General features: G+C 40.0%; 1 protein-coding gene across 1 annotated transcript in view; it reads right to left on the minus strand.

The window, feature by feature from the left end:
- ttll7 (tubulin tyrosine ligase-like family, member 7) overlaps positions 1-25,632 on the minus strand; it is an 87,752-nt gene that overhangs the window by 59,079 nt on the left and 3,041 nt on the right. Inside the window, exons 2-9 of the mRNA XM_042484167.1 lie at positions 20,305-20,620; positions 19,860-19,991; positions 16,510-16,631; positions 13,678-13,745; positions 13,186-13,344; positions 8,371-8,587; positions 4,274-4,438; positions 120-278 (exon numbers count right to left, since the gene is read on the minus strand). Of these exons, the coding sequence (XP_042340101.1) occupies positions 120-278; positions 4,274-4,438; positions 8,371-8,587; positions 13,186-13,344; positions 13,678-13,745; positions 16,510-16,631; positions 19,860-19,991; positions 20,305-20,329 (1,047 nt within the window). The 5' untranslated portion in view covers positions 20,330-20,620. The remainder of the gene's footprint in view (positions 1-119; positions 279-4,273; positions 4,439-8,370; positions 8,588-13,185; positions 13,345-13,677; positions 13,746-16,509; positions 16,632-19,859; positions 19,992-20,304; positions 20,621-25,632) is intronic.

Below are 25,632 nucleotides of genomic sequence, written 5' to 3' on the forward strand. Positions count from 1 at the left end.
TACTTATTTTCTGTAATGACTTTAATTTAAAATCTAAAAACAAATGTAGGAAAAAAGTGAGAAACACACACACACACACACACACACACACACACACAAACACACGTGCAGAGTAGTACCTCCAGTAGCCAGGGTTTGAGTTTGCGGTCCAGGATGATGTCAAAGCCCAGGACCTCAAAGCAGACGCTGTCGCTCCCTGGTGGCTGGCCGGGGCGACACATGCGATAAGCGTGCAGCACGTGGGGTTCAGCCACTATTAACGTCTTCACCACCAGCTCCTGGCAGGACACACACACAAAACAGAAAGAGAGGGAGAATCACAAAGCTGAGCTGACAAAGAGAACATAAATCTTGCTTTCTTTTTTATTGCATTCATCTTAAAAAGCCATCGCCTGCATTTTTTTATAGCAGCTTATTAAAGGTCCACTTAAACTGAAAATGGTGCAATTAGGAGTCTCACTGTAATTGCAGGTTGCAACTGCAGACAAATGCTAAATTCAGTATGAAACTCTGACAATGGAGCGATCACGACACATGCTAGACCTGCAGCCTACAGAGCTGCTTTAAAGAGGTAGGACTGCATCCAGTTGTCCTGTGTCTCAAGATACTGTGGCAATTTAAAAGCCGAGGAGAAACAGAAAGTGTCGCTGGCACAGAAGCTTCTGAATTTCACCCACACACAGACTTTCACCGATGTTGGTGGCGGTCCATCTGTGCGGCTAGTGGCTCCCAACCTGTGTTCACGTGTGCACGTATGTTTGCTGGCTGCTACCTGACTGCCTACTCCCACTGTGCAGCTGGGGTAAACATGCTCACTCTGACACACACACACGGCACAAAGCTTCCCCTCACCAGTCAAGCCCCACGCAGTGCTGCTGGCCTGCAGTTTGCCCAGTCCAGTCTGACTGCTGGGTGCGGGAGAGGGGTATGGTGGTCTGGCCCTGGCCTGATAAGGCGACAGACCCCCTCTCTTTTCAATCTGTCTGTCGCTCACACACTTCCATCCATCTGTCCATCCATCCACCCGTCTGACCCACAGGCTGCCCAGCACAAACACCTGCTTCCCCTACTGCCGTTTATGCCCGAAGTCCCCAATACTGGCTGATGTGTGTGTGTGTGTGTGTGTGTGTGTGTGTGTGTGTGTGTGTGTGTGTTTTGTTTTTTTTTTTGTCCCATCACCTCCCTCCTTATCCTGAGCCCCCAGCACTGGCCACTGCCTGTGTGCATGTGTGCCTGTGTTTTGTTAGCTTTGAGCTGAAATTGTTTTATAAGCCTCTTTGAATTTTTTTAGCCTTTATTGTTTTCCTTTCACCTGCATACATTTGTATATTATTTTAGCTGTTTTCTTTATGCATGTGTAATTCGTTTATCTTTTTTGTGTTTTAATACTTTCACTTCTCTTTCTCTCTCAGTGTAGTTGAGACCAGGATCTTCCTAACATTTAATTTCCCTGATGTGAAAAGGCAAGTTTAAGTTTAGTCGAGTCTACTTGTCTTGAAGTAAGAAAATATTCCGAAATCAGTGAAAATTGAGCACTATTTTAATCTGCAAGGTTAAACATTTACCAAGATTTTTTTTCATATATTGTAATAGCCATTAAAACCGCTACATTTTTTGTAACCAAATCATATTTTAAATGTTGTTGAATTCTGTGACACTTTGCACTGTTTACATTGCACATTATCCTACAAAACGTGACAAAAAATGTATTACATAAAAGTTAACAAATAACATTTATTCAGCCTAGTGTGAAGACTTCCAGCTGGTGCAAGTGTGCGTGTGGCTAAGACATACTTTGAACTTCAGCAGACAGCTGCAGACCTGTACCTGTCACACAGATGCAGTCGTGTACTTGTTTCCATCAATTAAGTGTAAATTTGCGTGTGTGTGTGTGAGAGAAAAAGAGAGAGAGAGAGAGAGAGAGAAAGAGATGGCGAGCCGTTGATGATCAGAGCTGCTGGTTAGTCTAGTATGATGATCCATGATCATCCTGTTTTTTCTAGGTATCAATTATCACAAGTTTAACCAACTAGTGTTTCTGTTGCCAGCTGGCGAGGGTAGCAACGTATAATCGGTGAGTCAACTTGCACATATCCCTAGTTGAGACAGCAGGATGTCTGATATTTAGGCTACAGAAAGAATTCAGTTACAGTAAGTTTGTTCTCAAGTAAAAATGGAGTTAAAACGTATAAACCAAACTTAACTGGAAAGCATGAGCTGTTTGGAATAAGCATTTATGTGCCTAATTTTCTTGTCATTCACTAAAGTGAGATGTACTGATAATGTACATTTATGCAGTACAACTCATAAAAACGATTTTCTGGAACTTTGCATTTGAAATGATCATTTATGTCTACTATAGGATAAAGACAATCACTTGCATTTATTTTTTCAAGTGGCATAAAAAAGTGTAACCTTTATTGTTTCTGAATGTGCACCAAAAATCAATAGACCTCACATGATCAGAGAAGGAGCATTAATATCACTAATAGTACCATCCGAGTGGACAAAGTGCAACTGTTTAACTGTACTGAATACTATCCGCTCACTCTGACGTGCTGGCACAGACACACATACACACACAAACACACACACACACACACCATCTGCACCACGCTTCCCCTCACCAGTCAGGCTCCATGCAGTGCTGCTGGCCTGCATTTTTCCCAGTCCAGCACAACCGCTGGGTGCTGGAGAGCCATGCAGTGGTCTAGCCGTGGCCCTGATAACTAGCCCATTTGTAGTCAGACACTGATCTCAAAATTACATCCACATAAAAAAGCTGCAGCTTTGCTGGTCAAACCTTGGACACTCTGCCTCATACAGCGCATCAATAATGCCTCAATATGAAAGAGATGCCGGTGAAACATGGAATAAAAAAAAAAAAACACAAACAAGATATTCTAAACCCCCACAGACAATCTTTTGGCAAACAGACTCTCTGACTCTGACCGTGACCGTTGGCGGGAAGAGTCAGGGCAGCCTGCTTGGTCTGTACGGGAACAAAATGTAAGAGGAGAGATGAAAAGAGAAGGAGAGGGGAGAGTGAGCGGAGAGCATGAACACAGAGTTGAAACAAAACACAGTGTGCAAGTGCGAATGGACAGAACCAACACCAAAGTGGTGCAACTTCTGACGAAAGAGCAGAGACAAAAATGGTGAGAGAGCAAGAGAAGAGGACGGTCTGACTGAGTCAGAGGGTGACACTTTGGCATGTCACTGAGGGACAAGAAAGATGAGAAAAAAAGAAACTGAAGCAAAGAAAAGTGAAATAAAAATCAAGAACTTTAAAGCCTTGACAACATGGCGCTCATGGAGAGATTACACAAGATATATAAGAGAGAAGAATAGAGAAAGGGAAACATTAACCACTAAACAAGCACATAAGGTAAAGCAGAACACCTACAATATTATCAAAAGCCAACTTAACTTGAACATGAAGAGAAGTGAAAGCTGATAGAAAGAAGGAATAAAAGATTGCCTTGAGGAGAGTATAATAACTGATGGGATTTGATTCTTAGGCTGTAGCATGACAACAGACAAGGAAACCGAGAACATTGAGGGACCGGATAACCCAAATGACCCTGGACACAGGGACAAAAAGTCAAGGTCAAGAAGAATGAAATAGAAAATAAGAATAAAATAGAAAAGAAAGCAGTTGCAAAAAGAGTAGTAACAGAAAGGTGTGGTATTGAGTGAATGCAATTGTGTAAGATAAAAAGTGAATGAATCAGGCGGAGGAGGTAGAATAAAGGAGTTAGAAAAAGAGTAGTAACAGAAAGACATGCGCTTTTGATAGAATCGATCTGTATAAGTTGGACAGTGAATGAATCAGTAGCAGGAGGTAAAAGAATCTTCCAAAACCACTTTGATGAAAGAAAATGAACGATGTGAAGGTGTTTGGACGAGCTCAGAGCTGTGCCAGATCGGGAGAGCTCACCCTCCAGGAATGATGTTTTCACTGAGCTCTTCCTGGAATTAAACAAAGCTCAGAAACTCACTGAATTACTGTCATAACAAATCATATCAAACCTTTTTCCAGTCCGCTTTTGTTCTGTGTGCAACTTGTGTTGGTGAGCAGGAAGAGCGTGTGTATATATATATGAGCGTACGATTACAGGTTACACTTACGGATGCATGCATGTGCTGTTTGCATTTGTGGCGTGTTTTGTTATCATACTGCACATCCTTGTGTTTTGCAGAAGTACACATCTGCTGTGATGTGTCTGCATGTAACTGTGTTTGTGTCTGTTTGGGTGGACTACCCACGTACAGAGACGTCTCCCCAGAACTTGGCCACATCGTAGTCGTTGCTGCGGAGGAACTCGGTGAACCAGCTGATGGATCTCTTACTGCCTTTGTCCACTGTCTCGTCTCGCTCAAAGTTTTCGTTGTGTTTGTTGACTGAGTAGTTGGTCAAATGCATGTAGAGCTGGCTCTGTGGAGACAAAGAGGAGTCAGGGGGACCTTTATGCATTTGACATTAACACGTTTTCATCTCTCTGGCTAAATATTTCTAGCTTTATTTAATTTGATAGCAGAGCAACAGCTACATGTAGTAGCTCTTACACAGGAACACAGAGCAGAGAGAAACGTGATTTTAGAGGCTAAATGTACTGATACTTGCACATATTACTACATATCATCTAAATAATAGCACAAAACAAGCTGAGTCCTTTGCTGAAATTAAATACAGCATATCTGATAGGGATGTCACGATTTTAATCTTAAATCCAAAATCCAAAAAGAAGAAGTATCAGCACTTTTACCAGCATTTTTTTCTTTTCATCCTCGTCTACTTACGTCCATCCAAAGGAAAAAACAAACAAAACAATCCTACAAAGGTGTCATAACGTTTCCTGCAACTGCTCTTTTCCAGACATCCACTGGAAAGCCGTTCATCCTTGAAGCATGCAATTTTTTTCAGTTGCCACTTATGGTATTGCAGTGAAAAAAATCCCTTGCGGCCCAGAAAGCATTTTCCCCATAAGCCACCATTGTAAAAGACATATCTGTAAAACTGTTGACAGGACATCTGGAACTGCAAACAAGGTCAATTATTAATCTTTGTATTCTGAATTTTTAAGCCATTGTGGGTTTATATGTGTAAAATTTTCCTGGAGCTGAGAAAAGCGATTCACAAACTATAATAAACTATAATAAACTATAAACTATTAATGCATCGTCAGCACAAAAACTACAGTTTGTAGGGGCGATACAACAAATAACGCAGGCTAATTCTCAAGCATCATACAAAATAGATTCAATTAGGAAAAGAACTGGTGGCTTTTTGCAGCTGAAGAAACTCAAGTTGTTGTAAAGTACTCTTTGACCTAGTGGCTCTTCTTTTTGTTTTGTGTTTCTTATTTGTTTTTTGTTTTTGTTGAACAATTTGTTCCTAATTGAATAGTGAATTGAGGTATTTTTATTTCATTAAAAATAAATGATTTAAATTTGACCATGTAGCCTTAGTGAGATAAAAAAACAAACCTGCAGTTATATTAAACTTAATACCATGGTGGCTATTTTTTTTTTTAAGAATTTGAAATCTGATGATCTTTATGAATAATCAAGCCATGATCGTCAAAGAGTGGTATATAATAGTATATAATATAATAGCTGTCAGTGCTTACATTGAAATCAAATGCCATCGCAACAGCAGACCATGTTTACACCAGATGGCTTGTTTTGTTTGTTATTGCATTAAAATAATTCTCTTCCTCTTTCTCTTGTATTATTTTATTACTGAGCTGATAAAGAAATAAGCTCATTTTCATCTGCTTCCTTCTCCCAGGTAGATGCATTCATAGCTGAGAGTTGCCCAGGACAACTATAACACTAATGGTTACAAATAACTCCATGTTAGCACATGCAATACAGTGACGTGTTATTTCAATACATGGGTTATATACTGTCTATTATGCTTAATTAAATAGTTGTGATACCTGTGCCAGTGTTCTCTACTGTAATTATAGCTTTGTCAGTGATGATAATCATCACAGCAAACAGCGATGCTTTTATCCCCACAGTGCACATAACCACATTTTAATGTAAAACAATTTTTCCAGAGCAATATGAAACAAGATCAAAGAAAAAAAGTTAAACAATCACAAACTTGTCCCTTGGCAACAACTAAATATGGTAAGAAATAGTGCAGTAAAATAAAGAGCTTGCTGTGCTGTATGGGAATCATCAGTGCTCTAAAATGCTTGATACACTCTTATGGGATCAGCACATAATGAGACTAACAACTGAACAAGCTGAAATCATAGATCACCAAAATCTCAAGCAGTCAGTGATAAGAGGATTCAGAGCCACAGAGTTTCAACAGAGCATGGCTAAAAAGCGTCATTAAGTAGTTGATATTAACAAGCCACCGTGTAACCCTTGTAGTGTCCCTCTCTTTAAACGCTATCCCTCACATTCGAAGACAATACATCCTTGTCTTTAGCCTACAAGTTAATAACACTGTGACTGGGGGCCCCTCCAGCCCATGATGGCTGTCTGGGAGCCACTCTCTGTGGAATTGAACATCCATCTCCATGACATGACTCACTCCATCATGTGTCGCAGACTTGGTAAGACAATACACATTTGTGTCACAGGAGGGGTCCAGCGTGTCTGTGAGCGTGTGTTCATATTGTAGATAAGCATCATGCTCGATAGGAAGCTCTGTGTGTGTGTGTGTGTGTGTGTGTGTGTGTGTGTGTGTGTGTGTGTGTGTGTGTGTCCTATCATCAGCAACAGACTGTGCTTCAGCAGGTGCAGAACCTCAAGGCAAATATGAGCGGCTTGATATTACAAAAGACATCTGGCATGTGGACATTTATGCTCAGCTGTGTGCATACAGTATGTCTGCCCATTCTGTGTGTTTGTGTCTGTGAACAATATCAACCTTACAGTTGTCTGCATTTGAGCACTGTTGACTGTGTATATAAGTACAGTACATGCATATTGTTGTGATCATACCGAGATTGCACTGCGTTTACCGACCTCTGTCCTCCTGCGTGTTTGTGTGTCTAATTCAATTATGTTGAGTTGCACAAGCCCACGGCTGCGTTGTGCACGGCAGACACACTGTTATGTGAATCTACTATCTGTCTGTACTGCATTTCTGATTCGCCTGATTGGCAACACATTAGGTACTGAATGTACTTTCTAATATAAATTCATGAACAGTTGCGTGTATGTACTGGCCCGGTGCACAGATGGTGCACAAATATAGATGCATGTCCTGTTATAAGATATGTGTCTATGACCATAAGTGCATTTCCAAGTCTATGTGCAAGTTCTGTGAAACACTTTGTGCAAGTATTTTTACTTAGAAAAATCCTACACAAATAAATGCTACTGCCTTTATTTTTAATAGGTTCCCACCAATATTTCTGAAAATATTTTTTCCTTAACTTTTCCAAGAGATTTTACCCCATTTCCATGACTTTGTTGCAACTTTGTGAAGTGATTTTTGTTTTGATTTTAAATTTTTGAAGATTTTTATTTTAAATTTTTGAAGATTTTTATTTTAAATTTTTGGTGATTTCTAAAGACGACATGCCTTCCAAACCCGCAGGCCCAAACATCAGAAAAAATGATCACATTTATCAAAGCCAGAAACTGCACAAACAGAAATTATCACTGGACTTCCAACAGTCTCTAAAAAATGTCACGGCTTATTATATAGGTTTGTGAAACAAAATTCCATGTCTTTCCTTAAAACCTTAGGGTATATTTAGTTTTTTAAAACTTTTCCAGGCTTGGAAATTGCCAATTTTTAAGTTCCATGACTTTTCCAGGTTTTTCATGACTGTGCGAAACCTGGTGATAGACCAGGCCAGCAAATATGCAAAAATGGGTACTTAAAACATCAAGGCCTCGCCCCTTTTTGGGAGATTTAACACCAAGGATACGGTAGTTATGGTATGCATTTATTCCTGGTTAGACAAATGTTTCTACTACAGATTTGTCTAATGATTTTTTTGCCACCTTGCCTGAATGATACTGCGATATCCTCATAATTTAATCATGATTGCCGTCATGTCACTTCTTTCCTCTCTTGTCCCAGTGGTTCTATGACCCAACACACTGGCCAAAATGCTGTGATTCAGACGTGTAGTTTTCTGGATTGCAATACTTGGTGATTCGATGAAATATTTTAATTGAATCTAATATGGCCATGACACTATGCAGCTGGACATGTTTTGGAATTTTTATGAACATATTTTAAACAATAGCCAGAACTTTTCCAAAATACTCTGTTTTTTCAAAACCATCTCAAGGCCTGGAAAACATTTTTTTTAACGTCATAACTTTTCCAGGAATTTCATTACTGTGATAAACTTGGAATTAGTACTATTATTTTGTGTGACTCACCAGGTTGGCCTCACTGGGTGCGTGGTATTTCTCTGTGCCCATGCGAACCAGGCCGTCGTTGTAGAGAAAAATGCGAAGTGGGTCGCAGGAAGTGACGAGGATATAGATGCGCAGGTCAAACTTGTAGCCCTCCATCAGGAAGGGCTTGTCCAGGTACTCCTGAACTATAAAGTGCTCCTGGGCTGGCAGCTTCTCACAGTTACGGATAAGCGAGATCCTGGATAGACAGAAACTTTATTAATCCTCGGGGGGAAATTGGGGTGTCGTCAGCAGCATAATAAAATATGGCATAGTAAAGACAAAAAAAGATAATTAAAAAAATGATAGATGGCAGCATAGCAGGGACCGTGGACATGACTGATGACATTGGCACTGTCTGATATACTGTATCTGTAGAAAGAAAAAAACTGAGCCAAACAATATACAGTTTTTAACAGGGTTCAACACAATATTTCATTTCAAATCATCAGAAGTGTTGGGGACAAATTACTGGGGTGCCACATGTGCCTGTTATTGTAATACTTTGAATCACATCCCAAGAGGAACTTTGCCCTGCTTCTGTTTTTTAAAGCGATGGATAATACGTGTAATGTTTTACAGAGGCAATAGATGCATTCAGACGGAGAAGGTAATGTCCCAACTTTGCTTTAATATTCATACCTAAGAGGTTAAGTCCTTAGGAGTGAAAGGGTCAGAGCAGCTGTGCCTGGATGGTATTGATGTGACCTGCCATTGCTGTAGAGCCTTCACTGAAAACATCTGTAAATGCTCAGCGTGCCTCAGGTCTAGTTTGAGCGGGACAAGCTGTTTGGCTCTGAGGGGCATTGAATGTTCCAAAACTTTTGTTTCTCTCTTCATTACCTGGCCATCTAAATAAGACAGTTGAAAAATAAATGTACAAAAAGCAGACAGGAACAACACAAATGCTGGTTTGTCTGAGAAATACTCCGCCAGCATCTGGAGAATATTGTGATTTTCTGCAGCCAAACTCCGCTCTGTCTGAACGGCACAGTGCATCAAATGCCGTGGCAGGTTCTTTTAGCTGTGGCCAGGTTAATCGGAGCTGACGCTGCGCTCCGTTTCAAACTTCACTCTGATTCATTTGCTTTGGTCTCATGTCACTGGCACTCAGGCCTTATAGTGCGCAGGCCATTGCTAGCTGGACTCGAGAATAAGCTGTGTTCGTTTGTGTGCATCCATATGACTGCTTACGCAGGGGTGAGGGGCGATGTTTTCAAAACTTTGTGTGTGTGAAAGTGTGTATGTCTGTGGGTGTATGCATGTGTGCAGTCGGGGGTTGGGGGGGTCATTTTTAAACAATCTCCCACTATTTACAAGAATCACGATTGACCTATATCACCATCACTCATGGTTAAGGCCAACTTGGCCTAAATTGGTTACATGCACAGGCTGGAAGGCTCCTTTATACACATGCAAGCGGGCACGCCACACACACAATTTTTGGCGAAGAGGTAAAGACTTGATTGTTCAAAAAGTACAGTTTGAGGTATTAAGATATTGTGGCACCGAGCCACCAGAGGGCAAACATTGTTCTGCTCTGTAATCACAGCCAGAGCATACAGTATCCTGGGAACAGTGCAGTCTGTGTTGTTGTAACTTGAGCAAAGAATTCACCTGCGTGGTTAACTCCAATGACCCAAAAACACTTCAGTATTGTTGATGAGCTTCTAAGTGTGAGTCTAGTCAGGGATCGGGTAATACCTTTCATGTTATGATGAAATAAGGTCTTAGTTCAGCAGTACTCCCTTCAAAGGTTTGATAAAACCTTCCCGGCTTGCAGATTTGCGTTGGTGTGATGTTGTTGTTACTTTCGGATTTATCAATCACTCCTCAATACAACTTGCTCCTGCTAACTAAAATAGTGGCGTGTTATAGACGTGCACTTCATTGGCCTGCTTATCACACTGCTTGAAAAGAAAAGAAGTTGATGTGAGGCTGACCGATGATGTGAAGGGCCCTCCTAACAGGCAGACAGCAAGCTGAATGATGAGGACAGGGTTAACGGTGTTAGTTAGTCAAGGAGGAGTAGCTGAGGAGAAGACGACATGATTGATGAGCCGGGGTGTCAGATAATCACGGCCCACTCTCCCCTGCCTATTTAATTTGGCACCGGAGGGGATCTCGCCTTTTTAAGCCCTGCACGCGCTTTTATTTTGTTTCCTTTATAACAAGCTGCGCTTCAGACACAAACAATAACTTCATTTAGTCGGCCGACGGAAAAATAAATTACAGGGGGTAGATATAACTTAATTTCCTGCCGCGTCACACCATGCAAAAAAAATAGAGAAAAATCTAATCTTGTGAGCCGCCTGCCGTTGAGTGGTCGAGCTAAACTCATCATCTTTCATATTCTTAATGTATTGCAATAATTCAGCCTTTGCTGCCTTTTATTCTTTAATAAATAAGGGCTTAGTGCAGCATGGAGTTATAAGTAATGCTCACATTATACCAGAAAGGACAAATTCAAAGAGAATTAGAGGGAGAGGTAAAGCACGCTGAGCTATTTGTACTTCAATATCCCCACCTATTGGTGCCACTGATGAATGCACTCCAAAGCATTTCTTCACACACGCAATTCAAGGATAACATTTTCAAAGAATAAGAAGTCAAAAATAGTACTTAATCAATGCTTCTCAGTCTGACCAGTTTTAACATACTCTGAAGTGCTCAAGAAAGCCACAGAATGTGCAATGTGAAGAGAACTTATCCTTTTCAAAGGACCCTGTATTTTGGACAAATCATAATATTCACAATTTGGCCTGTGTATTGGAAATCCATGATTGTTTTAGCCCTTCTAGGTTAAAGTAGCTAAATGAGGTGCATGTGTATCTATTTCTGTGTGAAAGAGTAAGGCCATGTCACAAAAACATTGTACTGAGACTTAGTCATGTGATTCAGCCTTCTTTTCATGGTTCCCAAACATGGATAGTTAAAAAAGACAGCCAAGACAAAGGTGTAAGGGTATAGACTGGGCTTGGGCAGTATGTAGTATTTCATACCTTCAATAGATCCTGTAATTTCACAGGGGTATACTGTATATGATGGTATAAGTGTGCTGTACTGTGCCAAACCTGTCGTTAAGTTTATATTTTATTGTATAAAGCAGAGTAATTTGTATAACTAACTACACTTGAAATGTTAAAGCTGAAACTACCTGGAATTTCATGGTTTCTTGTCTATGCAAGCAGGACAATTCATTTTCTGTCAAATTTTGTCAAATGAGTTGGTTATGGTTTTAACAGAACACTGGAAACAGTTACTGGGTTTATTTTAGAGACAATTTAGAAAACTTGTGTTGACCACTTCTGTTCCATCCATTCATCTTTTAAGTCACTTATTATGGCCATTACTTAGTGGTAATGGTAGGCAGAGAAGCCTAAATGTCCCTTTCCCCAGCTAGCTTCCTAATTTTCATCAATTTTCCTCCCAGTCCATCAAACTCCTCCAAAAGCATGAGAGCTTTCTTACCAGATCTGTGGTTCTCAACCAGTAGTCCAGGGACTCTAAGGGGTCCTTGAGATAGTTCAAGGAATGGGGAATAGTTTATTTTCGCTATTTAATTTGCTATAGAAATGAGCTCAGTGTCACTTAAGAGCCATAACAGTGGCTCTTCTTATCATGGGTTTCGCTTCCTCCAAAGTTATCTCCTCAAATGTAGTTGACAACTTAAATCTGGTCTTAATGACTAAAATCTTTTCAGATGGCGGTCCCTGAAGTGAAAATGTATCAAATCGGGGTCTGTGACCTAATCTGTATCCATTTAGGGGTTCTTGACACAAAAAAAGTTAAGCAACAACTGTTTTAGGTGGACATTCCAGCTCAACTGGCTCTTCTCAAAGCAAAGGAGCTTTAAAATCAACACCGCCCCGATGTTCGCCCAGGATTATAATGTTCAGTTTTGTTGACTCTGTGTCAGAGGGCAGTCAAGCCACCTCTTTGGAAAGCTTTGTTTTGTTACGTTTTTGTCCACCCATATTTACGCATACTAAGGGGACAGAAGCTTCGCCAAAAGCGTGCTGATTGCTGGAATTTTACACCTGATTTCTTCAGATTGTACAGGTGTGCCTAATAAATTAGTCAATGTAAAAGCACAGAGGTCATGTCAACACGTCTCTTTGCTGATTCTCTAAATATCTCATGATTTCAACTGTCAGTATAGTGAAAACATACCATAGAAATGTGACATTAAAACCTGAGATAGGCTTTCACCCCATGGGACTGCAGGTATGAAATATGCATTCAGGTACCACAGCCTGCTCATCTTTTGATAAAGAGATGCCATTGTGAGACAGAGTCCCCTGCAGCAGCCATCTTGGTCCATTTTCTAGTCTGACTGGTCTCTGCTGATGGTGCCTCATAAAGGAATCCAATAATCACATGCAGAGACCTTCAGGGAAGGGACTACAGTAACTGCCAGGGACCGTGTGTGTGTGTCTGTGTGTCCCCTCCACTGGCAGCGATAACCTCTGATTTATGGAGAGTGTGACCATCGAGGACAATGAGGCCAACAATGAGATTCACCACACCCTCTCAGCTCAAATACTCAATCTGGTCCCGACCATAATGCTATTTCCATAGACACCCATGTCAGGGTCACAAACCTCTTATTACCTTGTTTTGTTGTGCTCGTCCTCTATTTGCTCTACTGCTAATTTCCTCCACTCACTCACTGTCTTGCTCTCTATCCTCTGCTTCAGTCACTCTCTCCTTCTCTTTCACGCCCCAGCTCCTTCTGTCATGTCTCATAGTCAATGTGTTAGATTGCTCTGGGACACTTGGTGGCCTCTGACCTACCCGTGACCCATGGCTCCGTTGGCAGGTTTGACGATAAAGGTCTTCTGCTTGCGTTTCCTGCGTAGCTCCTTGACGTAATTCTGGAATTGAGTGTACTCGGCGGGAAAGATCCAGGTCTTGGGTATGAAGCTGTACTCTTGAGGCTGGCACTTGATCATTCTGGAGAAAGACAGAAAGAAAGAAAGAAAGGGGGTGTGTGGGCGTAAAGCAATTGTATACTTTTAGAAACATCTGTGGTCTTGTATTTGTACTTTTTAAACTACTGTTTAAAAAACTGTTTTTACACAATTTTCTCTTTTTTTTTTGCAGAGTAAATTTGAATTTTGTGCTTTTACATCAGTGTCTTCTACTTATTTGAGTGGTAATGGTGGAGTGCTACAAGTACCCGGTTGTGACTTCTGAGAGTGCCATCTGGATAAACACTGAGCTTTGAAATGCTGTTGTTTTTGAACATCTGCAACTGAACCAAAGTGCTCTCCATTGAAAACTTACTTGGACATGTTTCTGGCAAGGCAGTCTTTCCGGCAGATTTCGCCCATGCCAGGGAAATGGTTAATTCTCTGCAGAGGGACAGGCAGACATAATAATGTTGTTAGGGCCATTACGCCACTCATATCCACCCCCACCCCTACATAAAAATGAGCACATTAAAGGCAGCAACCTGAAGTGAGCTTACAATGTTCTGACATTTATGCCCAATTACGGACTCAAAACAAAAAGGTGACGCTGAGACCTTTCTCAACCCTTATTTAGTTTTCCGAGTTTTTTTTTAATACTTTAAAGGTTGGGGAGGGAAGAGGCGAGAAAAAAAAACGATCAATCTCAACTCCGAGGGGCCGAGGTAATTGGTTCTGCATCGCAAGCTCCTGCAGTGACAGTTGAATGAATTGCTTTGAATGTGCTGAAAGGGGGGTGGGGGGTAAAGGAAAAACTCTGGGTTTTCTGTATTCTTTGACCAAATGAGCCTGAACAGGGGCGTTAATTAGGCTCGTATGAACTGAAACTTGACAGCAAACTCTCACAGTACATCACTAAAGGGAAAAAAGGGAAGAATTAAAAGAGGGAGAGAGAGAAATCAGAGGGGGGAAAAAAACAAGAACGCAGAGCGTAAAAGGATCCTGTGATTATTATCCAAACGAGACAGACGTAATTAGGGATTCGGAAGAGATTGCACAATTATGCCAATGCCGCGAGACGACGTGGCTTGTGAGGGGAAATCAAAACCAATTGTTGAGGGACTTCTACTTTTCTACTGAGAAATTATCTCATGAAACACGACAGCAGTGTGAGAGAGCAAGTGAAAACAATTGACAGCAAATCACCCGTTCTATGAGAAAACATTAGCCACATTGCAACAAGTTAAGCTGTTACAGTATTTGGAATATTCAATCTACTTAGTTGAACTCTTGCCGCCCCTGTCCTAACAAGCCATACTCTTTCTAGCCTGTGATTTAATCGATCATTAGTGCCCAGTCTAATCAAATAAGCACTCAGGAAGATGGATGGCTAACGCTCAGAGCTGAGGGGGAGCAGCAGTAGCAGCCAGTTCAGTCAGCAGGACAGGGAGGTCAAACAGAGGTAAGATCACTTTCAGACTGGCATACAGAACTCGGAGCAACCCTTGTTGTTTAGGCCTGTCTTGTCCACATCACGAGTGACATCTGAAACCAGCCCCCCACCCCCTGCAGCTCACAACTTGTCAGTCTACCTGTCAATCCACATATCTGTCTGTGTGTGAGCTCTGTTGTTCCCACTTCACCCCTCTTTCCTATTTGCTGTCTTTCTCTTACCTCTCAGGGTCTGATGGAAAGCAGATGGGCACATTCACAGCTCCAGTCCATCTTTATTTTTTAAATTTCTTTCCATTTTTTTCATGATATATACATATATATTTCTTTTTTTCAGTTATTATCTTTTTATTTTTCATTTCTTTTAATGTTTTCATTCAATTTTTTAAAATACATTTTGTCTCTCTAACTTTAATTGATGTTTACCTGCCTTTTTTTTAATTGCTTAATTCATTGCTTAATTTACTCTTATTTTATTATTCATTTTGTATTTTTATTTTGCTGCATATGCTGTGCACAAGAAGGGTTCTATAATTTCTTTGTCTTGAACAATGACAGTTGATCTCTGTATCTTTATTCTTTTTTATTTAATTCTGTCATTTACTACTTCTTTCAACCTAATCCTCTTTTCCCAGCTCCATCTGTCCCAAATGTCTCTATAAAGAACTTCCTGAACTTTTGTGTAAGGCAAGGTGGGTTTTTTTATGGCAGAACTTTAAAACATCTACCTTTTGTTTTAATTAGTCTCATTCGACTTTAAACTTTACATGGTCAGGTATTTGGTAAAAGGTTATATGACTTGCCAAAAGTGTCAGTGCTAATTATTAAATTTTCACACTTCAAGTATTGATTACAAAGAGAATGTGTTTTTTAATTTCTTGATAAACCTCTTTGCAGACATGAAACAAAATTTGTATGCTTTATCAGCATTGCACATGCTTGCAGAATATATGACTGTGATAACTTTAAGGTGTAATTGTTTTTCTCTCAATGCAATTTCAGTTTTGACAATAAGCGTGATTACATCTTTTGTTAAAGTTGAGATTTCATCACATTTTATTGCAAAATATTTAAAGGCTTGGGAGAAGGCCTTGCATCACACTGGTTCAATGGATTGTTCTCGCTACAAAAGTGTAAAAAACTTATCTAGGAATGCTTTGTGCTGTAATACATTCGATGAAATCTGCAGAAAATCATGTCATGTTTATTCAACTCTAAACAAAGGAGTTTTTGAAGGAAGGGATTTGGTTTTTCTTTATAGGAAAATCATTTTGATTCAATTCTCACGGGAGGGTTACAGTAGCTGTTATGTTTGTTTCATCCTTTTTATCCCCTTCTCCTGGTGCACTGCACTGTTTCATTTCAGAGTCTTTCTCTTTTTTCGCAAGGAATCCTTGGGCAAAATCCTTCTTCACCTTACCAGTGATACACACATCAGAGGCAGGTTATTTTGTTTTTAACGTTTGGTTTACCTTTAAAGTCAGCTGAATGTCTTTTTCAGAGCTGCAGCTCAAGACTTTTAACTTTTAAAGTTACATACATCCACTAAGAGCTGATCACTATCACACAGTCTTAGGCCGCTGGCCACTGAGCAGCTTTATAAGAGCATACTGTAAAGGTTAGGATCTTTTTTTTTTTCCTGTTCAGTGCAGAAATTGGATCCGACACCTTTATTCTTAAGCTCTCTTGTGTAACCTTTAGGCTACGGTGCCCCAAGCAAAGCGTGCTGACTTGACATGGTAGCCATGCAGTATACCTGATAATTCCTGAGCTCAGCGATTTTCTCATGCTGCACGGCCGAGTCATTCCAGATGAGGTTGGCAGTGTCGTCATCTTCCCGGGTCTTGATGAAGTCCACCTCGCTGATGACTATACGAACTGTGGACAAACACTCAATTTAGATTCCTTTCACAAAATTTGCTATTCAGTCATTTAAATAAACTTTATATTCATGATCACAAAGAAACTTGCCGTTACAGATGCAAAACGAGAGCAAGCTGTGACCACAAATCAACTATTTCTACTGTGCAGATCTATATTTCAGGCTTAAATTCTGTTTTTGCAGACATTACATGAGAAATGCATCTGTGAGATTATAGATCATAGAGCTCACAGCAATATTTACCATTCATGGAATGGTTGCAGAGCAGCCAATCGTAATGCCTGTCTTCAAAAAGATAAATTAATTGTCTGTAATGCATTCAAATCCCACTGGAAACCCCATAGTATGAGAGATAGGAGGCAAGCCCATTTGGACATTAATCTGACAACTATTCATTATTCATTAAGTAATGAAAAATTCATATGCCCTAACGAAACGAGGTATTAATTAATTTCTTGAAAGCCTTCACAAACCTGGAGAAGGCTTGCCTAATGTTGCATGATGGCACTTGAATGGGAAAAAGGTGTTTGAGACGTTAGTAGATGCTAACAGTGTTTTGCTAACTGAAACTGGGAGCGTTTATATCACAGCGGGTCTCTTCTCACAGTTACTGGTCGAGTCTTTAGGTACAAAGCTATAATCAATCCTTTCCTACACATCTCAAAAAACAGACATCCTTATGTCAGCATGTACGCACTTCTCAGTGGGTGTAAAGCAAATTTCCAGGTCTATATTCCATGACCTTTAACCTTTACCTATAATACAATCAATTCTGAAACAAAAAAAGACAGCTGCAAAAAAGGTAACAGCAAAAATGAGCCATCCATCTGGCCCTTAGTGTTAATTTTCCTTCACAATAGCCCTGCACTGCTCTCCGAATGGCCACTGTGAGGGTCTCGTCACAGCAAGCAAACTGACTCACAGCTAGACTCCCATCTGCCTACAGGATCCGGGCAGCCCCCAACTTCTACTCGCTGCTGCTGACTCCTTAATTTCATAGGTTGTAGTTCACCCCTGAGAGCTGTGCCGCCACACTGGCATATACTGACCATGTGAGGAGTGCTTACTATGCTTGCCGTTCTCAAAAAAAAAACCTCACTGCCAAGTTAAATTACCTCAATAAAGATTTATGTATATGTAAGGCCGAGCAGTCTCTGTGTGAACTGTTGCTGGACTGCAACTCTATTAGGTTTAATTTAAGACATTAAATAACAGCGGCCTCCTTCACACAATCCACCACAGCAAATTAGATTTTATTGTTGGGAGTAAAATCTACAGTGTATTGTTTTATTGTTGAGACAACATTGTGATTAGATTTTTGTGTTTTAAGGGACACAGTGAGCCATACTGAGAGCTATTTCCAAAATGAATTTACAATTTGCTGTGTCACAGTTCATTAATCGTACCTGTAGGACCACCCAAATGTTGGTCTTGCTCATTTATGAAATTTTCATAAAGAAAATCAAAATATAAATTCAGATGCTTGAAATCTGAGGCTTTGTAGTTTTGGATACACAATGTAGTTAGATCTGAGTAAACTTATAATTTAGCTGGCCTGCTCATCAAGCTTATGCTGAATTTCCCATACATGGATTTATTTGTGGTGGCAGCCACAATATTAGCCCTGACCACCACATACTGATTTTTTTTTTTTTTACTATTTAAATGGGTAAAATCATAATTTATTGTAGAGCTGTACTTGCTCTTTTTCTCCCTCTCTGTTTATTAGACCAGAGAAAAAAGAATTAGCAAGTTAGTGCGGCCTGCGGCCGGGAGTAGAGCGAGCGTACACTCTGTACACGAACCTTTAGTCGCGGCTGCAGCTGCGCCTCAGCTCTGGGGTCACAGAGGGTTAGTTCTAACCTTGTGTAATGGCAGCAACAGAAAGTTTGCCTCCTGGCAGGGAGTTAACTGTTGCTGAATAAATTGGAGTTGCTCCAGCAGCTACTGAAGGTTGATGTCTTGGTACTATCTACCCTTTTCTACTTTCTTGCTTCATCGGCTTTATTTTTCTTAAAACAGATATGACGTCATGTTACTCAAAGATGACCACAATAAAAGTGACAACCTCTCTCCACGTTTGAATTAAACCGATTCAGGCATTAAAGCTACAGCAGATACTTTTTATGTCATAACTTTTTGTTTTATTGCAGAAACTGTCATGATATTTTAAAGAAGTTCATGAGACAGATAGTCCACAGTACACTAAAATAAATTTCTAAACACATTTGATATAAGAACTAGGCAATACAAGAACAAAGTCTTGATTTATATTTGATCAGCACTGCCTAATATGACAGTTTGACCACAGTTCACAAGAGGTGATTAACATGACTGACAGCTGCTTTAGATTCATTCATATGTGGTAATGTCATTAGAAGCACTAAAACTTAGCAGATTATGTCTGACTTTGGGCTGTGTGATACAGAGACAGTTTCAGCAAATATGACAAAAAGTTATTTTAATGAAAGTTACCACTGACACATTTAAAAAACATAAATAAATACATTTTAAAAAATGACAAAACAACACCAGTAACAAAAAACACTTTGGTAAATCGATTTTTTTTAACTGTCTGCAATAGCCAGATCTATTTCCACACATTGTTTTAGCACTGTGCCAGTGCTAAAGATAGGTCTGCTTGTAATCATCATAATTCCTTACTATGGGGGAAAATCTGGGTGTTTGCATTTTTTAAAAAACAATAATTTATACAGCGGTGGTGCCCTTACAAAATGTTAACAGATAGAGGAAGGGAAGAATTCCATCTGAAACAGGCAGCCATGCATATATGCACAGTCTACATCATGTGAGTTAGGCTAATAGCGCATCCAACATGTCTATGTAACAAATAACCTTAGAAAAAAGAATAACTAAAGTTATACTTACATGACGACTTAAATTACAACCACTAACACTGTTGCTAAACCATTTCAGGCAACTTGCGTTTTTTTTTTACATAAAACATAAATACAGTACTAGGATAGTGGTTTCATCACCCATCTCAAAGAAAACCTTTTTTCATTCAAAACTATCTCATCCACTAAGATGAACGCTGTGATCAAAAAAGTATCTTATCTTAGACTGCCATTTCTGTAGTGCCTGTTTTTTTTCTCTTTTTTCAAACCTTCTAATCTAAAGTCTTTCATATTTGTATGCATTGTTGTGGTTACTGTCATTTCAAAATCAGTTTAAAACCATCAGAAATAAATAGGTTGCCGTACCAATCTCATATTTGGTGCCAGCGACATTGGCGGTGATGGTGCCTTTTTTCTTTTTGGTGCGCACCTTCCTCTTCCCACTGCTCTGGTAGGAGCCCACAGATGGCACGTTCACGGGGGACGCTCCTTGATCCTCTGGAGGAAGAAATGACATACAAAAACACGAGATACAGTCACAGCTTGTGCTCTAAACAGGGAGAGGAGCAGAAGTTTCTGGAGTATTGTAATATATTTTACTCACATCTGCAGGGGATTTAGTGGGGTTTGTTTATGGGGCGAGGGTGTAAATGAATGAGGCGTCGAGTTTTCTGTAGCTGCATGCATCATGATCCTTTTATCATAATCTGTGTGTGTGTGTGTAAAGAAATATGCAGGCCTTATCTGACTAGACATTGGACAGAGTAACCCTGTCAGTCCTGTCAAAGAGAGCTGGACTTCTCTTACTCACCTCCTTCATTGGGAGGGGAGGGCATCTCAGGGGCTGGAGGAGTGAAGGGGCAAGCCAAGCTTTGTGCCAGGCTTGGCGGGAGGGCGGGCCTCACAGGGTACTCGCAGCACCCCCCAAGGGCTCTCTTACACTCGCAGTAGTTAGTCTTCCCTGTCTTGGGCAGTATGGACGATGTGGTTCAGGATGGTCCAGTGGATCATCTGAGCATCTCCCTGGTGCCTTTCAGCAACATAAAGAGCAGCAGCAGAGCCTGAGTGGGCAGAAAGGGGGAAAGAGTGGGAGGGGGAGGGCCTCTCAAGGGTCTACACAGCCCCAGCTTATTTACAGCCCCGAGAGGAGAGAGGGAGGGAGGGGGTGGACAGAGGGATGGAAGAGAGGAAAAAAGATTTTTTACAGCAGTAGAACAGCAATAGTAGGCTGACTTTGCAGAGGGTAACTACAGTCAGGGCTACCACACATTTTCATGGACAAAATTTCCAAAATGTTTCTATGACTTTTCAGGGGCGCATAATAATTTTTCTGTTTCTTGCCAGACTTGTTGGGTTTTTTTTTAAACATCTCAGATTCAAACATAATTTCAGTTAGCTGGCATATATGAAGGTAGACTTGGAACGTAGGGAGGAAAAAAGAAAAAGTGGTGGTTAACAGCATGTAACAAATCACTGTGTGTTAGAGCTATAGTGACACTCTATAGAAAATAAATTTGCCGTTATGTTAAATTAGATGAAAGGTTATTTATGGAATGTTGTTCCATGGATTTTTTCCAAAACTTAAAATAACATTTATAAATTCCATGACTTTTCCAGCCCTGGAAAATGTGATTGTATAATTCCATGACTTTTCCAGCCCTGGAAAATGTGATTGTAAAATTCCATGACTTTTCCAGGTTTTTAAATAAAATTGACTTGACTTGACTGTACAGTGAACACTGTGAATCTGTATGTTCTCACTGGACTAGGATGCAATGGACTTGCTTTGAATGTAACACAGCAGCACACAGGCCGATCACAGGCAACATCAGTCAGTCTGACAGCGAGCATATCAGTTCAGCAAGAACTCTGTAGAGCTCTGACACCGCAGTCCTACTAATGAAATAATCTAAAGCTGTGTGACGTCCGCTGGACTAATTGGTATTCCTTGGAACCACTGTGAAATATTAATGTGGTTGTCAAGTAAAGGGTTTGCAGAATCTCATTGTGTCTGATGTTTGTGCCAGCTGGGTTTCATCGTATGGCTGAGAGGTCACTTCATTCAAACAGATGGCATCTTTACAGTGGTTTGTTAAAGGGATGCTTCGGGCTATGGAGTGGTGTGGGAAATTAACACCAGTCATCAGCCAAATTCTGTTATTGTTTGGCTGTGGTCGGAGAGTGTCTGTCTTCAAACTACTTTTGGGGGTAATCAAGCAGTGCTGAGATGCCCTGTCACATTTAATTTTTTGCTGGCTGGGGCAGCGTGGTGAATCAGCAGCACTGCTGCCTCAGAGCAAGAGAGGAGTTTGAGTCTCTGTTCTCTTTGAGTGGGGTTTGCATGTGATCCTTTTGTCACTGTGGGTTCTCAGGTCCTGGGCCCAGTTGTTCAAAACATTTAATCTGGATCAAAATAATCCGGATTTGGGAACTCAATGTTTTGCTATCCAGGATCAGCTTATCCATCTTACTTTAGTACCAGTTTTTCAAAGCAACATTCGATGGGATCATCCTGATCCAGATATTAACTTTTCAAGATGACCAAATCCAGATTACCAGTGCTCCAAATGAGATTTCATTTCACAATGTAGGCTACGTGCTATGTAAAGGACAGGTAGAATAGCCATGATGGGGTGACTTTAAGCCTGGTTTCAAAATTTATTCTGCCAGTATACACACTGCAGTTACTGCTTATTCCCATAGGTGCCGCCAAAGAGAAAGAGATCTTAGCTATTATAACTTCAAATAATTTTTGTATAATATTTAAAACTTTTGGGGGGATTATTAGAGGGAGAAACTACAAAATTCAAATCAAATCATTCAATCATTTTTTTAAAAGGCTTAATAGGTAGTCTAATGTCTACTTTATCTACTTGGTCATGGCAAAGGTTAAACTAATCAAGTACAAAATATAAAAATGCATATATATATATGTGTGTGTGTGTGTGTGTGTATATATGTATGTATATATACAGATTTTGTCCTTGAAATTCACACTGAATACAGCCTGATTTTTTTTATATCAAAGGTATCCTAAGCCTGTCCAAGTTTTGAACAACAGAAACAAGGTTCTGGATTAAGTGATCTAATCTGACTTCAGACTGCTTTCTTTTACTTTGAACAACCCATTTTCAAGATATGATCCAATCCAATAGCTGAAATTCAATCCGATTACATTTAAACTACTGGGCCTGGTGCCTGGTGCTCTAGATAGCACACATTCTGTAAGACAAAGCAGCATATAGGGGGACTGGACTCCATACTGCCCATACAGTATGAATCTACGTGATCCTCGCAAATTATATAGTGCATGTAGCTGCACAATGATGTTGATAGATATTGTCTTAGATTTTGAAAATCATAATATCGTAAGTGTTGTCTTTTCCTGGTTTTAAAGGCTAATTTACAGTGAAATTGTGTTATTTCCTGAACTTAACAGACTGTTCTGTTTTATTATTTGCCTTTACCCACTAAGTCATTATATTCACCTGACTGATGATTACTTTATATAAAATCTCACAATGTAAATATATTGTGAAAGTGCCAATGGTCTTGCTTACTTAAAAAAGATTAGGATTTTTGATATATCCATATTGCCCTGGCCCAGTTGAAGATGTTATTGTTTTTAATGGGGAAAATAGACACTATCAAAAATATGACTAAAAATGAGGCAGCATATCAATCCATGAAGTAAAGTAATAGATATGACTTCATTAAATATAAACCATAGTTGATATACTTCAGTTAGGCAAAATCTACAGCAAACAGGTGTATGGTGCCTCTTTTTCATTTCATACAGAGACCAACAGTAGCCTCTTGTGGTGAGAATATTCAAACAAGCCCATTTCCTACCTACCAATGTTTACTGTCCATGCACTCACAGATACGCCTGTAGGTTCACATTTACTCATGTGCACTTCAGAGGATTTGCACACACAGAGACCTAAAAAGCAACCCTATCGTTTCCTTCAGCATCTTCCTGACAAATTAGAAACGGGAAACAGTCCAATCGCATTATTTGATCATTCAGTCGTCCTCACTGTCAGCCTCTTGGTCTGCCTGTGGTAAGCACAAGACATTGATCCTGGAGAGGACTGAGACTGGAATGAGATCAGCACAGAGGGAGGAGAGAAACAACAAGGAGTCAGGGTGATAAAGTAAAGCAAGCTGTGCTGTTGACAACCTGCCCCCACCTCCCAGTGGTGCACTGGCTCTCTGTACAGGAGGCAGGAAACACTGTCTCTATAGGAGCAGTGGACCGGTGTCATGTAATCCCTCAGGAACAAGGGGGGGGGTCTGGCAGGCACATATTATGCAACTAAACACCAACAAACACACATACAACTAGAACACACATGCATACCCTTAATGCAAGTAATCTCTGAAAAGTACACTCAGTCCCCAGAAAATGGCTGTGATGTTAATCCTAATTATTCTGAGCAATATTGCAGGATTATGAATCCTCATAATTTGAGGAACAATTATTTATCATCTTTTTGAGGGTTTTTATCGATGTTGAATATCAGCGTTGTAGGCTACGGCAGACTTTTTAAATTAATCACATGAAACGTGGAGGGACAACACTTCTCTTGTGTTGCTTTCAGATGCCTTTCATAAGTATTTAAACCCTTGAACCCTGAGCAAATTGGTTTATTTTTTCTTTGGAAAACATGGGGGAAAAGGCAATGAGAAACTTGGTAAGAAGTCTTCCAGAAATTTTAGTCCTTTTCTTTTTTTTTGTCTTTTATCTTTTGTTAACTCTGTGTCAGGTAATTTTCTTAAACATACTAATTTCTTGCTCATTTTTTGGGACATTTTCTCTATTTATGTCATTAAGAACTATGAACGGTGTTAACCTCACAGTTTCAGATGTGCTACTATTGTGCATTAAGCTTTGACTCAAAACTGTTAAGTCACACGATAACTGAAAGACCGGCACGATTACAAACAGAAATTTATTGTTCAAATGTCCTCTCTGATTATTTGATTGAATTTCTTTCCTCTTAGTGTAAAATGTCAACACAGATTTCAATCTAGGCTTCTTTTCCTAACTATCATATGAAGTCACAGTTGAGGTGCTTTGGTAACACACTGATGGATGACCCAGCAAAGAGAAGCTCTGTTGTGTTTTGCTCATTTGTGTTTGTGGTAGTTGTGGTTATCAGCTACAAGATGGCCTTGTTTTACTTGCATTCACATGATGGTAGAAGTGGGATTTCAGTGTAATCGGACACCAGATTACGGTCACTGTTATCAGTGACTGATAGAGAGACTCAAGCAGGACATCCTGTTGTGATGTCACAGGTTTGAATTGGGCTCAGCTACTGTTATCACCTGCCACACAACTCCTATCTCTATTGTTATTATTATTATTTTATTTCCCTCAAAATAAAATAGAAAAGACGCAATATTCAGATGGAGACAGTATCGACAATTAGGTTTAATATGAGAATTAAATAACATATTTTATGACACTTTCCTATATAGTTTACTATATTGCTGCGTTGTATTACTGTATGCTGAAACATCAGTGAATTGCTGTCTTTTTTTCCCGATTTTTGCAGTTTCTATCAACCTTCTGGTTACTTTTCGTAAGATTGTCAGGAATACAACATGAGAGAATTACTTAATATGTTTTACTGCCAGCATCATCACAATTAATCCGTCAGTGAAGTATTAAATCTTCTCTAAATCCCCTCTACTAAGTAGGATATCTACGGTTAATCCTGTGGTGCAGTGACAAATTTTATCCAACAGAGTGAGCCAGAGGGCCACCACAGTAGAGCAGCGCTGAAAAGGCAGAGGCTGTATGGGTGCTGATCTCATACACTCCCCCTTTGCCATACACAACACAGAAAGGCCTCTTTGTAGAGAGTCAGCTCTTCATGCTGCTCATCTGCATGACTTTCTGTCTCACAGGCCCTCAATGCATGACAAAAGCATGTCTGTCCTTCAGGGTGTTGTTATGCAGAATTCTCCCCTAATTATCCAGCACTAGTTGTTAATGCACGTGTCACATTACTATACATCGTCTCTCTCAAGAATATACATTTTGTTTGCAGCATTCAGGCTACATCACAAGCATCTACTGAAGTAATATCTGGAGGTAAAATAAGTCTAGTCTTCAAAACTCTACTAA

This window comes from Plectropomus leopardus, chromosome 3 (assembly GCF_008729295.1).
Source record: "Plectropomus leopardus isolate mb chromosome 3, YSFRI_Pleo_2.0, whole genome shotgun sequence".
Classification (NCBI taxonomy): Eukaryota; Metazoa; Chordata; class Actinopteri; order Perciformes; family Serranidae; genus Plectropomus; species Plectropomus leopardus.